General features: G+C 35.9%; 3 protein-coding genes across 4 annotated transcripts in view; 2 read left to right on the forward strand and 1 right to left on the reverse strand.

Annotated features, from left to right (window-relative positions):
* Positions 1 to 1,325, forward strand: part of LOC108689372 (tRNA (guanine(10)-N2)-methyltransferase homolog) — a 4,417-nt gene extending 3,092 nt beyond the window's left edge. The window contains exons 8-9 of the mRNA XM_018196110.1: positions 51 to 183; positions 1,019 to 1,325. Coding sequence (XP_018051599.1) covers positions 51 to 183; positions 1,019 to 1,180 — 295 coding nt within the window. The 3' untranslated portion in view covers positions 1,181 to 1,325. The remainder of the gene's footprint in view (positions 1 to 50; positions 184 to 1,018) is intronic.
* Positions 1 to 4,648, reverse strand: part of LOC108689371 (ER membrane protein complex subunit 2-like) — a 5,527-nt gene extending 879 nt beyond the window's left edge. Inside the window, exons 1-8 of one of the 2 annotated variants that reach the window (XM_018196108.1) lie at positions 4,306 to 4,648; positions 3,719 to 3,832; positions 3,478 to 3,628; positions 3,256 to 3,399; positions 2,991 to 3,147; positions 2,202 to 2,297; positions 1,950 to 2,123; positions 1,514 to 1,714 (exon numbers count right to left, since the gene is read on the reverse strand). In XM_018196108.1, coding sequence (XP_018051597.1) covers positions 1,950 to 2,123; positions 2,202 to 2,297; positions 2,991 to 3,147; positions 3,256 to 3,399; positions 3,478 to 3,628; positions 3,719 to 3,832; positions 4,306 to 4,339 — 870 coding nt within the window. In that variant the 5' untranslated portion in view covers positions 4,340 to 4,648 and the 3' untranslated portion in view covers positions 1,514 to 1,714. Of the gene's footprint in view, positions 1 to 1,513; positions 1,715 to 1,949; positions 2,124 to 2,201; positions 2,298 to 2,990; positions 3,148 to 3,255; positions 3,400 to 3,477; positions 3,629 to 3,718; positions 3,833 to 4,305 lie in introns of those variants that run through there. The other variant, XM_018196109.1, reaches the window with a different exon arrangement.
* Positions 4,649 to 8,252: 3,604 nt separating this feature from the next.
* Positions 8,253 to 16,158, forward strand: part of LOC108689541 — a 17,689-nt gene continuing 9,783 nt past the window's right edge. Inside the window, exons 1-2 of the mRNA XM_018196334.1 lie at positions 8,253 to 11,737; positions 12,565 to 13,164. Coding sequence (XP_018051823.1) covers positions 9,008 to 11,737; positions 12,565 to 13,164 — 3,330 coding nt within the window. The 5' untranslated portion in view covers positions 8,253 to 9,007. The remainder of the gene's footprint in view (positions 11,738 to 12,564; positions 13,165 to 16,158) is intronic.

The raw sequence follows: 16,158 nt of genomic DNA on the forward strand, positions 1-16,158 counted from the left end.
AATTATTATAGTAATTATTTATTGATTAGTAGATAAATATTAAATTTGTGGTTTAGAGATCAGTACATGGAAGATCAATTACCAGCACATTCTTGCTTAGAGCTGGTAGCCAATTCTGAACAAATATTGAGCAACTACACTAGTAGAAGATTGTTAACTTACAAGAAAGTTAAAGAACCTGAGGTAATAAGATTTAAGAAAATTTTATTAACTTTTATTTAGTTTTGATGTTATCACATCTAAAAAATATAAGGGAACACAACTGAATCCTTGCGATTTTAATAAGCTTTAATTATGTTAAAATATAGAACACATAAATAAGAGATACATTTTTTTTGTACGTGCTGAGTCATATGTTAAGGAAAATCTTGAAAAAAATCGTTTTTTTTTTCTTTCAAAGTGAATATCGTCGAAACTGAGATAGAAAAAAATATTTCAAATAAAAGTTGAATAGCGTCAAAAGTACTTTATAATCATTAAAAAATGGAAGAATTTTTTTTTAATTATAATTATAAAATACTCTTGAAACTATATATACAACTTTTATTTAAATCTTTTTTTTTATTTTAGTTTTGACGAGTCACTCTGAAGAAAAGATTTTTTTCAAAAAGAGATTTTCATCTTAACGTAATTCCGCACATAAAAAAAATATTTCTATATTTTAACATATCCAAAGCTTATTGAAATCAAGAAAGACCAATTGATTGTGTTCCTGGTTAGATAAGATTTGAGGTGTATTTTCTGTGGCTGAATTAATACACTTTTGAAACTTAAAATGAGAAAAAATAGGTATATATGTATTTGATATTTGGCGGAAACGAAAGAAATTTTCTAGTACAGTCTTTGTAAGAACAAAAAACAGATTTTGTAATAAACTAAGGATAAGATTTTTTAAATACAAAATAAGAACAATTTCTCCTTTTCAAAATTAAAATAGCTATATTCTTATTTTCTAGTAGCTTGTATGCTTTTGATATGATTAAACTATATATCAATATTTTTTAACATTTAATGACAGGCAACTGACGAGAGCATTATTATGAATTTTACTGATTTCCGTGAGAAGTATTTTGCATTACGTGAGGAAACGAGGAAGGAAAAACGAATGAGGAAAGCTGCAGAAAGAGCAAAGAGACGAGAGGAGTGGGAACGTAGTAACAAAGAAGTTACTGAAAGGTGACTGTAAATCAGTCTTATGTAGTATTATATAAAGGTACATTCTCTATTCTCTACATTTCTTCAATTTTATATATCTTTTTCTCAGTGCGAGAAGATATATAATTATTCAAAATTATTTATCAAAATGTGACTATCTAATTTTGCAATTCTTGTTTATTATGTACAGAATAGTTGTAAAAGTTGAAAACAAAACTAACTATTGCAATGATTTAGAAATAAATATTTTTTGCATACATGATCCTATCCATTCAACGTCGTTTTTTATTACATTATATGTAAGATATACCGATACCTAAATAACAATGAAATAACGATGACATTAAATGAATTACAAAGAGTGATCGCTAAATCGATAATTTTAACATTTACTTAATAACATATATATAATAAGGTATGGAAATACGAATGTATATTCAGAAGATAATTACGTATGGTGCACTTAAAATTCGAGAATGGTATTAATAGAGATTGGTATTAATAGAGTAATTAATTAATATATCAACATACAATTGTACATAGATATTGGCAAAATTACCTGGAACAAGACAAAATTACCTAGAGCGTGATGTACATATATTACGTAACGAATAGAATTACAAAATACTGTTCGAATATCCTGATTAGATTTTGTTAACTACACAGAGTTAAAAAATGTGTCTAAAAGCTCTTCAGTAAATTCTTCGGAAATCGTTATTGCAATGTCTTTAAACACATATCGCTTACATATGTTTCTCACAAAATTAAAATAAATACAAGAATAATTATAATACCTAAGCTTCAAGTTGTAATTGTCCTAGTAAACGTTCTATGTTTTTAACGTCCTCATTTGCAACTTTACTTTCATATTGTTTCTCAATTTGTCTACTAGTCCATTCACTCAATTTCATTGCTTCCTTCTTCTTAGATGAAGGACATTTAGGCGATGTTGCAATATTATTTGTTGTCTGAAATTAGATATTTGTAAGAATATAAATACTCTTCATAATTGTTATGTAGCATTATAATATAATAATGGGACTTACTAATAACAAGCCATATAAAGCTCTAATATTATTTGGATTTAATTTCGCAGCTTGGCAGAAGTATGCTTTTGCTAGTTCCATGTTATCAAATCCACCCTATATAATAAAGCATTACTTGTATAATTTTCTTTTTACATTTTACATTAACAAATATCTAAAAATATCTAATGTATATTATTAATTTAGTGAACTTTTATTAATCTAACAAGGGGAACATTAGATATAGGCCCTTCTAATTAGGCTAAATTTGATATATCTATATAATAATTTAATCTTCCAACTAATTCTTGCTAAAATTATAGAGTATGTTTTTTAAAACGCGTTTAAAAATTTTCTTGTGTGGTAATGTAAATTTTTTAATGTTGTTTTCGTAAATGTTTAAGAAGCGTTTTTTATATTTTTATTCTGTAATTTTGACACGAATTAGTGGAAGGTCTGAATTATTGCATATATAAAATTTAGCTAAATTGTTGATTTTGATGTTGGAGGAATAATCAGCCATGGCCTCTCCCGATTTAGCTAAATTTTACAAAAAGAGAAAAATGCGTAAAAAAAATATATTACCAAATATTATATTACCAATACATAAATTTTTAAATTTTTACGTTTTCCTCAGGAATGCTTGAGTGCGTTCTATAATTTTATTTATATTTTTTGAATTAATAAAATTAATAGAAAGACTGAATTATTATAGACAACAAAATTGAGACATATTCTGGTATTCTCCTTGTAAGTAAATTAATATAATTATCATCATAAAAAATATCATAAAATATTAGATATACATACCTGAGAATATTTTATTTCTGCATATCTTTGGTAAATTAAATGACTGTGTGGATTGTGCAATATAAGTTCTTCCATACAATAAGCTGCTTTAGAATATTCTTGTTCTTGTAAATATAAATCACATAACTCGTGCCATGCTTCTTGATCGCTCATAAATCTAAACAATGATTTAGTATATAATATTACTAATACATAATTTAGAAAACTTTTTTATAAAACTTTTAAAATATATGCATTTATATATAAATGTATGTTAAAATAATACCTTTTCAGATATTCTGTAAGCTCTTTGATTGCTTCTGGAATGCGTCCTCGAGCTTTCAAAATAGCAACACGACGTTTTCTTGGTGCAGCATTGGTTTCATCTCTTTTTATGATAGAATCCAAAACTTCCATTGCCTCATCATACCTAGAAAAAATCAATTGATAGAGCATTAAGATAAATATTATTGCATATTTTTACATACTTGATGATATATATAATTACATTTCTAATGCTTCTAAATGCATAGCATGGTACTTGTGAACACGCAAGCTGCCAGGAAAGGCACGCATTAAAATTTTGATGCAGTATTCAGCTAATGGTAGTCGGTAACAATCCAATGCGGCTACACATACTTGTTCCAGAATCAGATATTCTGAACAATGAAAAATAAAATATATATTCGTGACATGCATATAATTTTTTGATAATTTTAAGAATAAAAAAATATGTATTGATAGAATACTTTCATTGCCCAAACGATCAATCTTTCCCATCAAAGTATTTTCCCAGAAATCTACTACATCTTTACTTCGTCGCTCGGAATCTTCCCTCCAAGTTCTCAATAAATCCCTTACTTCTGTATAACAAAAATATGTACAAAGTCATTAGAAGCACACAAAAATTCTAATGGTGAAATATTACTGATTTTAATAAAATAATTTACACAAAATAATATTCTTAGAAAATTATTAATTTTTTTAAATATTTTAATGTCCAACATAAATTCATAAATAATAGAACATATATAATTAAAATATCAAACAAAATAAAATATACATATGCAATAATATTAAAATTAATATATCAAAATGTAAATTAGAAATACGTCAACAGTATCAAATTTTTATCAACATAATGACTCAGCAAATTTTTTACAAGTTTCTCAACATTAAGATTACTTGATAACATAGAATATTTATTTTTAAAAAAATTATATACTTAAATATATTATTATGATATTTTTTAAAGAATATGTTCAAAGAATAAATATTTATTTTACAATTACACATGATGAGATAACGTTAACTGTCACATGACAGAAAGATTCACCTGTCCAGGACAGCTTGTCGTAACATCCTGCCATCGCTTTGTAAAACAAGGAAATCTATTTAGGCGAATAAATAAAGTGCACGATAAAAATTTTTGTCACGCACTGCTCTGGACTATTTTAGAGGTTATGCAATGTGGCATGTAGCGCCCATGATACACAGTGTAAACATTATCGGATTAAACACATTCGTAAAAACAAAGAAAAATTAATCCTTTCCACTTTCTTGTAAAAAAAAGGGCACATCAACGTAATTTGAAATCGCACTAAGCAATAGCGTCTCGATTTCTTTACACTTGACAGCGTAGAAGATAATTTATGCTAAATAATGATAAATAATGATCATGAAGGGGAGTGTGAGAAAGAAGGGATGACAGCTTATTCACTTCCGTTACACATACAAGAATTTGGGGACTGCTAGTTGACGATTACAAGTTCATGAAATTATTAAGGTCTTGCGCACAATAAAGAAAATATTAGGTATAGAAATATATTAAGATTTTAACCTATCAGAAATTGGTTACATCGGAATACACAATTTTTGATAGGTTAAAACCTAAATATTTATTTTTAATATTTCTTCTATTATGTACAGGACCTAATGTTCGTATCACACTAGCAATTGAAGATGGCGTCTGCGTCGTCTGCGACATCTGCATCCGCATTCACGTTTCTTGACCAATCAAAAAAGAACTGGGGATCAATTCTCTATCTTGAAACGAGAGCTGTGGTCAAAGGTTTCGCTACAATGTTTGATGGACCAATTACAAGAAAGAATTTTACAAACTGACCAATTAAAAAACGCTTCAGCAAAGCATTTACAACATCGTATTGATCATAACTGAGGTGAAAATTATAAAAGTGAGCAAATTTGCTAAATGTTGACCAATGTTGAAATTATTAATATTCTAGAAAAATTCGCTCACTTTTGTAATTTTCACTTCGTTTCAAGATACAGAATTCGATTTTTTGCTGATAGTGCTGGTCAATAACTTCTTTTTGATTAATTAAAACTATCTTCAAAGGATGTATTCCGTTTCACGCATGACCTCGGATCTACTAATAAATTTTTAAGCTTAAGTTATAAGGAATAGACGAATCACAATCAATTATTCTCCTCGCATTTGATTGTAATTGGTCAATTTTTTACAGCTTAAAACACTATTGTAGATCCAGACTAAGGCCCGATTGCACCAACTTTACTTTGATTTTAAGTGAAGCTTAAAACTGTCTCTATCTCTTTCAGCTTTAAAAAGAGAAACTGACAGTTTCCTTTAATCCTTGCTTAAAATTAAAGTATAATGATACAATCAGGCTTAAAACTAGGTCCTAGAGTCTGTTTCACGCTGATCAAGCTTACTCATTAACTGTCAACCGCAATTGGTCAATTCTACTAAACAGCAAACGCAATTGGTCAGTCAACGGTCGACTAAACTAATTAACGTTGATGAATTTGGCTCTTATAGATCCAGACTGATGTGCATAATGGCTGCATTCAGCGGACTCAACAGTTGAGTGAGCGCTCGCTATTATTGATGTATTCTTTTAGATCATCTAATCAGCATTTTAGATCTAGAAGAATATATCAATAGCAGCGAGTGCTCACTCAACTGTTTGAATCCGTTGAACGCAGCTATAGTATTTTTTATTTTTATTTGACATTCAGTGAACAACAAAGATAAAAGCCAGTTTTACTAATGCCAGTTAGCTTAATCGGCCGTTAACTGACCAATTGTGTTTGCTGTTTAATAGAATCGACCAATTGCGGTTAATAGTTAATCACGATTGAGATTGATCGATGTTGGTGAAACTGATCTTTAAGATTTAAAGTCTATTCTACAATGTGCTTTTTGTCTCCTGTTTTTTGCTTTTTGCTATTTATTGTATCTTGCCTGTATTGTATCTTACCTTTTTACTTCTTATCCCGTTTTTCTGTTGCTCGAGATAAATGTTAACGAACTTCAGAAGAAAACATATATCAAGAAATATAATTGTTGATAAAACACATCACAAAGAGGAAAAAAGCAAAAGGTAAAAAAGTCTTCTACATTGTAGAACAACCGTATAACACTTATTGTAGATCCGCACTAAAAAAAATTATTCAATTATTCGTATTTCTCTTATAAAGTTGCACGTAAAATGTGATTGGATAATTTTCTTTATATATATGTTTATACGGCTATGATAGTTGTGTGAATATACCTTGTGTGAATATACCTTGGCAGCTTTCCAGCAGAAATACAAATCGACACAATCATTCCGACTTTGTTCCTTACTGATTATTGAACAAGGACAAAATAAAGCTAGTCTCACACTTTCAGTAACAGTAAGATTTTCGATCAATCATGTTGCTCGATTGTTACGGTTATGATTATGGACGAATCGAGCAACGCAATTGATCGAAAACCTATGTTACGTTTACTGTTGCGGAAAGTTTGTGTGATTAGCTTAAAGCTCATTCTACATTAAACGTAAGCCGATCACAAGCTTGTTGCGACAGCCAATCTGAAACATTGATTTCAAAATGCAAGCTTTGACTGTCGCAACATGCTTGTGAGTAAAGCCGATTCTACATTAGTTACAAGTTTGTTGCGACAGCCAATCTGAAATTTTCATTTTGAAATCAACACTTCATTGATGATTGCAACAAACTTGCAACTAATGTAGAATCAGTTTAATGTAGAATGGGCTTGACTTTTGTATTAATTTGTGTTTCTTGCTGGAAAGCTCTTACGAATACCGTCTCTGTCTTTCCTTCGCGATGCGTGACATGCTCAGTGGAAACGCACCTTAATGTCGGCTGCAGATCAGCGCGATGTGTTCGTCACTTGCGACATACGATATCCAATGAACGTATAGCTTTAGAATGAAAACATTAGTGAAATTATAGATTTTATTGAGGATTCTGGAAGAATACATCAATGGCTGCGTTCAGCGGACTCAACAGTTGAGCTCGCTTATTGATGTATTCTCTTAGCTCATCCAATCAGAATTTTAGATCTAGAAGAATATATCAATAGCAGCGAGCGCTTACTTAACTGGTGTGTCTGCTGATGCGTCCAATGATAGCTCAGCTTTTTTTCACATGACGAAAGCAGAGTTCTCATTGGATATCACTCGTCGCTCATCGTTCATCGCGTCCAATAGGCACAATGCAAATAGACAATTTTTGTGACTATTAATGAAGATTGAGAAGTTCGATGATAATTGAAAAACGAAGATATTATCGATAATTAATAAAAAATTTTAATTATTAACATAAATATTTGGATAATGCATTATTGAATTCATGATTTTTTATATAAATATGCATAAATAAGTATTTTTAATGCTATAATATTTTATATATTGCTGAAAAATTATAATTTTTTTCTTTACAATTATCTCTATTAATAAGATAATCAAACTCGGATAATAACATTAAAATCACACTTTTAAATAAAAATTGGGTTTTATTAAGTTTAAAAGATACATGTCTATAAAATTAATAAATCATAAAATTAGTATTATATTATTAAATTTTAGCAATCACGCAATCTTTCGTAAGACTGTCTTTAATAGTATCTCGTCGGCGATACTGACCATTGTTACCTTAATGTTTTGAAATTTACCGCTACGTATTTTATATTTTATCTAAAAATGGCAATTTCCGAATACTCGCGACACGTTTATTTCACCTACTCTAGTCTCGGTACTCTAGTCTCTCGGTACTAATGGAAACAGGTGTCACACTGTGTCACACACATAAACGTAATCTCCTCGAATGCATGAGGCATGAGGAGAGCTGATGAAAGCGTCGTGGGTGGTAAGACGGTAGGGAGCGCCACATGTCAGTCCATAGCCCCTCTGGTAGCTCTTGTCGCTCCCGTTCCCAGACGGAATTATCATCGTCCGTCGCTGTTTTCTGTTGTGTTTTTGGGGCTGGGACTGTGCGGTCGAAGGGGGATAAAGAAAGGAGACATGCCATCGCGATAATCGCTTTGTGAAGGAGGTAACGGTATGGATGAACGAGTGTGGCGGCGAGTGGCCCCGAAGTGATCGCCGATCGCGCTGCGCGTCCCAACACGCGTCCGTCCGTCCGTCGTCACGTCGTGCGTCGGCCGCGCCGCGTGCAGGCAGGTGTAATTTAATAAGCGCAGGCAGGCTGGGGAGGCTGGTGGCTGGCTGGCGATTTAACAGGATATCGATTTGTCTGGTGGCGGCGAGTCAGTGCCGCCGCCACCGCCACCGTTGTCGCCGCCACTGCCGTTGCTGCTCGCGGCACACCGCACACAAGACACGCAGCACCGCGTACGGCTGTCAGGCGTTACGGGAACAGCCATGGATGTCGATATTTTTGGGGCACAGCGGTGTGCAGCTGTGCCGTGTGCGTGTGCGACCGCGTGCCCGATAGGCGACGAGATGTGACGCGAGACGACCGCCCCGGCGACGATTATTCCGTTTCAACACGTAGAGAGGAGCGTGGCCAGTACGGGCAGAGAAAGAGAAGAGGGAGAGAGAGAAAAAAAGAGAGAGATACACGCATACACACACGGACAACGCGATTGCGATCGGTTGAACGAGAAGCGAGAAGCGGATGCCTACATACGATAAGGTCCGTTTGTTGTGTTGGTTCATTATACGTCGCGTGGAACGCTCTTCTTCTACTAGAGTCGCCGCAATTCGATTGTACGTATAAAGTTGATCGCCGACCCATAGGTAACAATGGAGCTCAATGGTACGGGAACATCCGTCGGGGCCATGGCCTGTCCCGTGTGTACCCTGTATTTACGCGAGGGCATCAGTTTGCAGAAGCATTTGGATACTCATCCCAAGGAACAGGTTATAGATGCTCTCATCAAAGCCAGTACCCCTTCGTTACAGACGCAACAGCAACAGCAGCACCAGCAGCAACAGCAGCAGCAGCAGCAGCAGCAACAGCAGCAGCAGCAGCAGCAGCAGCAGCAGCAGCAACAGCATGCTTTATCAGCATCAGCAGCAACATCATTACCATTATCACTGCAGGCACAAGCTGCACTTCAGACTCCTACCTCCATCCAGACGCCCCATACGTCCTCCCAAGTCTCGCAGAACGCGCATATTTCTACTCACTCTCCATATCCTGTAGGACCCATTTTTGAATGTCCACCCATAAGTACCATGATGCCACCGCAGTTCACCTCATTCAGCTATCAGCAATTCGTGAACAATGGGACCATGATGATACCACAGTACGCGATGGCGCCGCAAGCCAATCAAATGATGCAGATGCTGTACAATCCATACGGTATGTACCAACAGCAAATACCCACCGTCCAAATGATCTCACCAGTTGCAGCTGTTCTTGGCGCAACGACAAGGATTCGGCCAGTGGTTACTATAGCTGGTGAGAGCAACGTCAGAACACTGACGGTTCCTGTAAATAGTCCCGAGCCGAAACAGATTCTACCTGAGATTTTGCCGGAGACGGATACCGAATCAGGACAAGTTATTCCGGATGTAAGTCTCTCGGTATCGCCCGTGCTGCACAACGAGGATACATCCATCAGAGTGAGGGAAGAGAGCGACAACAGCGCGCTGTCAATCGATCACCGGGGACAGCAAGCACAGAGTTCTATATCACCCGACGATAGCACCGTACACGAATACAATGCTATTTCTAGATCTATTACAATTTCTTGCGCTATTGATAACACTGATGAGAAAGTGGAGAGTGTATTACCAGATATGGTAGACGATGAGCCATCAAATAATATTTCGACCACAGACTTACAATGTAAATCTGCAACATACGAGCAACCAGAAACACAACAGTTTACACAGCAGGTCATCGAAGAGGGATACGTGAATGTATCCGATAGAATGACACCCACAATTGACATTGAATCTGTGGCTTGTGAACATGATTCGGAAATGATATGTGACAATAGAACCGCAAGTCGCAGCAGCAACGTGAACGATAATGTTGAATCACCGCAGGATCTAGTAGCAATAGATACGTTGAAAGACTCTGTTCAATCCGAGTTTAACTCTTCAGAAAAATTAGAGAATTTAATAACCATAATGGAGACGGAGCTCAATAATGCTTCTCTTCAGAAAGAAAATGATATACAAAATGATCAAGAAAAATTGGCGGACCCGAAAGAAAAAACCACTGTAGATAGGGAAGAGAGCGTGATTCACGATACAGTAGTCATTCCGGATTCCCACGAGAAGGATCACATATTGTCGGACGTGCAGGAAGGGGACAAGTGGGACTCGAGCAATTCCTTGACTAACGAACTGAGATTGTTAGAAAAAACTTATTCGCCACATACAATAGACTGTTTGAAAATGAATGAAGCGCTGGATAGACTGCAAAGAACTTTTCATTCTAATAATTATAAATATAGTTTTTCAGCTCCTGCGTCTCCAGTCGCGAGAAGGAAGAGCCGCAAGGTCCGTCGTTATAACTCGCGATCGGAACATGGGTCGTGCGAGAATCTTAGTGTGTATCGTCTCCGTGCTGATTTTGATGACACCGCGGCCATGCACGACGACGACGATGACGAAGACGATGACGAGGACGACGAGGATGTTGATGAGGACGAGAAGATCGACGAGGAGGACAATTTTGACGAGGCGGACATGGAGATTGAAGAGATTCCCAGTCCTCACACACCTTTCGCGGATTGTGGCGTGAGATCGCACACCCCATTGTCCACCATCAGTGGTATTTCCGTGTTAAGAGTTAGAAAGGATCTCAGCAAGCCATGCTCACCCACGTCCATGCATTCGTTTCATCACGTGGACAGCGATAGCGCAACTCACGACGAGGATAGTAACGGCGTAGGTAATGTCACAGAAAAAGATCCGATCGACTGTTCACAGATAGACGAGGAGAAAATTAAGACTGATAATCAGCGTCAGGAGACGCAGGTGGCGGTGTGCGAAAGTGTCGCAAAGATTCAAGAATCGAGCAGCAGTTACGCGTATCATCAATCAGTGATAACCGAACACATTAGTTCATTTCCCGTGATACATTCACAATCATCCGTCTTGATGCACGAGTCATATTCCATTACGACCAGCACCAAGACTCAAAACCTCTTGAATCTCTCCGAATCAATAAATCCCACAACCAGTACCGAATCCAGAAGCTTTCACTCCGCCAAATCATTGATGCCGAAGCAATCGATGGAACTGCTCAATATAAATGAAGATGCTCACGCTGGGCCAATGAATGTCTTTGAATTCGACGGACTGCAAATATTAGTTCCTAGTACATTTATAAGTGACTCGTCCCAGAAAGCGGTGAGTGCGACCAGCCAGCAATCTATGGCAAGTAGCGAGGGTGCAATAGGTATCGACGAGGAGGTGAAGAGTATTAATATGCGTGCCGATGAGACTATGCCGCCTAGGGGCGAATTATCAGAACAAGAGAGTAATGGATGCACGGAGCAGTCCGCATGGCAGGTTTGTAATGTACTTTTCTTGATGTTTTTATATACAGATTCTTTGTATATACAGTTTTTTATTTGCATATTTATTACTATTTACACAATTCGGCATTTGCAATCATCTATTTGTAAAGATGTAGCGTAATGTTTTGACTCATAACTGCAGATTTTTTTAATGTACATGTAATAAAAAAAACAACATATAAAAGGAATTTTTTAATTTATATTTATTTTGTGACGAATATTATGATTAAAATATTTATTATTAAATTGATTCTTCTACAGTTATTAAAATATGCTGAGTTATGTCTACATACAACACCAATTATTAAAAGGAACAATACTGTTATGTATTTTATTGCATTATTCTTTTAAAATTATTGTGAAATTGTTGTGAAGTTATTGATATTCTAACTGTTATCGCTTTATCGATATTATTATAAAATTGTCGCATTTAAATGTTTTGTTATTTGTTTTTATTATGTAATATAATATAGAATTGTATAGCTGAAAAATATTAATAAAATTATATTACAAAATTATGTTACAGTACTGTTATATGATAATTTGTACACACACACACACACACACACACACACACACACACACACACACACACACACACACACACACATATATTACATAAAACAAATATAGCTAAATTAAAAGTTGTGCAAGTTAAATAGTGATAAACCTAATAATACAGACAAATGTAAAATCTTTTGTTATCATTCATAATTAAAAAATGACAATGAATGTGTGTGTGTGTGTGTGTGTGTTTTGATTATTTGCGTAATCAATTATATAAAATTCGTGTGTCTAAAACGCATTTTTACTGTATAGTTGTACATGGGTCAAGAATCTTCGCGTATGTCCACCTCTTACGATCTGTTGGCTCGAGAAAGCTGGGAAGAATCAGAAGGATCCGATAACGAGATCAGCGGGCCATTATTGGACAGTAGATCGTTGGCCACACACTTTACTTCGAGTTTGTTTCTGGATCGAGATCGGAAGACACCGACCAAACGAACATTCAAGTGTTCCCACTGTAGCGAAGTGTTTGATTGTCCGAAGGAACGTAGAGTTCATAGCACAACGGTGCATAAGGATGCAATGCCCAGTAGTAGTAGAGATCAGTTGGATCAACCAGAAGTAAAGGACATTAAGTTGCTGGATAGTCGCATGAATATGTTCGACGATATATTTATGCCGAGTATACATATGCAACAGCACATGTATCATCATCAGCAACCGATGTTGCACCAACTGCAGCCACCGTCACAGCCTGGATCGGACGGTTTGACGAAGGCCGAGGCCGACCAGAAGATCGGCGAAAATCTAGTGATACCGTCGAATATTGAGGTGGTCTGCACGATATGCAATCAGCGATTCAATAGCGAGAAGTCTCTGCAGGCGCATCACCGACGCATGCATATCGCCGACGTGAACAAACGCATACGCGAGACCGCCAAGTGTCAGATATGTAACGAGGAATTTCCATCAGTGTTCCTGTTCAACGCTCATTTGAAGATACATCCATTAGAGTGCGGACAGTGTGGCAAGTATTTTTATCGCAAGCAGAACTTCAAACTTCACATGAAACGTCACCTGGGCATCAAACCGTTCCCATGTACCGTGTGTGACAAGGCGTTTCTCACTAAGCAAAAACTAGAGGAGCACACCAATGGCCACACTGGCAACGCACCCGTCAGGTGTAGTCTGTGCAATGAAACTTTCCGTAGATATTCGAATTTGACCCAGCACAAAAATAGGCATCACCTTAATATCAAGAAGAAACTTAAAGATTACATATGCCACTGCGGCGAAGTATTCCACACGAAGAAGAAGCTTGCCTGGCACAAGGAGACGCACGATGAAAAGCCCAAGGCGTGCACGTATTGCAATGAGCGATTTATCCACATGGCTAGCCTAACACGTCATATGCGTCGCGCCCACAATCGCCGATTCGTTCCCGACGCTCAGCGCGAAAGCGAGAACGTCGAGTGCCCGATCTGCAAGTGTATTTACTTGCGATCGTCGCTGGCGGTACATATGCGTGTGCACAACGGCGAGCGGCCATATGAGTGTCAGGTCTGCTCCAAAGCGTTCAGCACCAAGTGGAATCTGCAGCTACACAAGTGGACGCATGCAGCGCGCAGCACCAAACCGTTCAAATGTAATCAATGCAGCGCGGCATTCTACCGTCATAGCGACTACACGGCGCACATGAATTCTCATCGGAACGTGCGGCCATACACGTGCAACTACTGCGGCGCGCAATTCATTCGCAAGTACAACTGTCTACGACACGTGAAGGAACACGAGGAGAACAAAGCGTACACGTGCGATGTGTGCAACAAGACCTTCCATCGCTCGTACTATCTCAAAGAGCATTTGCGGGTGCACTCGGGTGCGCGGCCATATACATGTCACATCTGCGGCAAGTCCAGTGGCACCAAATCCAATCACAACAAGCACGTGCGAATTCATCACGCGCGCGAGCCTGTAAATACCGAGAATTGAATAAGAATCCAGATCATCTATCGTTCTGCCATGTTCATTTGGCGCTCTCATTGTTGCAATCGGGACGAGTTGAACGACTCAGCGCGATCGCTCGCGCTGTACTTATAGCGAGATTACAGCGTACAGTTCTCAGAAAACTGGAACTATACTTTTACATTTTGATCGAGTATTGATGGAATATATGGATATATTGACGAGTTTTTCCCAGGACCACGATGTAAGAATACAAGGTGCTTTTACTCACATTTCTACTAGAAAATTGCGATCAAACTGGGGAAGTTAAGACATAAAATGGCATATTGATCTTAGTACCTCATCTACAATACAAAGCTTTTTGTATGAGGTATATTTACTAATACTACTATTTAGTATTATAGTAGTTTAACCATATGCTACCTTGTGTTTAAATGCATAACATCCTCAGGAAAATCACAGTTATTTAATGTTTTTTTTTTTACGTGAGTAAAAATATCTGCTCTTATATATATCCGTGCTTCACGCTCCGTGGACGCTTTTCCACGTGCCTGTGGCATGTTAGAAACTGAACTCGTCGAAGTTGTAACAACAGTGTTAATCCTAGTTTTGAACCGGTTTTCGAACTGGCTTGGTTCAACTTGAATTCTATGTGGGACAGTTACGCTAACTGGTTAGCAATTCGCTGTCCTCTTCTAAATTATATAGCTACAATTACCGTCGGTACTACGAAATTTAGTTAAGATTATTTAGCGCCGATCGACGTACAGATAACGGCAATCGACGTTTCCATTGTACTCGATTGGAGAGACACGTACGCGTGTTCACAGAGGAAAATATTTAACGAATATGTACGGCTGTACGCGTATACACGCAGATGACAATGAAAACAATTAAGTCGTAACGGTATTCGAGTGCTGAGTCTAAAGCACTGGGTCTACTGTTAAAGAGTTTTTATTCGATTTCGTATATACGAGTATACACTATGTTACACGCGCCGTACATTTTTAATATTATACTGTGAAGGTACATGAATTTTTTATATATCCGAAAGTGTCTTATGGTAACACTTTAAGCATTGCCATACGTAGAATAATTCGGACATTAACTTTGTCGTCCGTGTCATTTAATTCTATACAAGTAAATCTTTATCTTATCTAAAGTCTTCTTTTTTCCTTTTTTTGATCAAATTGCTATCAAGTAACTGTTGCATCATTATTAAATTTTTTGTTAATGAATATGAAGTATTTTTTTTTATTTCTAAGAAATTCATTAATATACCGTCTTCTGCATATGATGTTTAAATTATGTTAAAATGTGATTTAGTTCAATTTAACATAAAGCACTTAAAAAGGAAGAAAAGGAAAAAAATCCATAGATATCCAAGCATTTAAAGTCAGAGTTGAAAATATGTTAAAATATTTTAAGCAGTTTAAAACATGCTGTTGTTTTAAACATGTTTTTTTAATAATACTGTTTAAAGCATATATTTGAAGCATTAAAAACATATTTAAGAAGAAACAATTTTATTCTTAAAAAAAAAACATTAGTCTTTGCCAACATTGTTTAAGACTATTGCATGCAAGTATTTTAAAGATTTCTTTGTTTTATAACAATTTCGATATTTCTCAAAAAATATGATGTGTACATATACATTAATTATATTATCCCGGCAATGTATTCCAATACATTGTCGAGGTAATTGTATTGCAACACATTGTAATTATTTATATTTATTTATTATATTAGAAAAAAAACAAAAACTGAACAAATGTTTCATATACAATTTATATAAGGTAAATGTCTCAGAAATTGGATGTTTAAACATAAGTTGTCATAAATAATACAATTTATAGTATTAGAAAGATTTTTGTATAATATAAATACTTATATTCGTTTGTCAACTCAAAACTCCCTTAAGCAAGGAAAAATTATAACTTC

Source organism: Atta colombica, unplaced genomic scaffold (genome assembly GCF_001594045.1).
Source record: "Atta colombica isolate Treedump-2 unplaced genomic scaffold, Acol1.0 scaffold27, whole genome shotgun sequence".
Classification (NCBI taxonomy): Eukaryota; Metazoa; Arthropoda; class Insecta; order Hymenoptera; family Formicidae; genus Atta; species Atta colombica.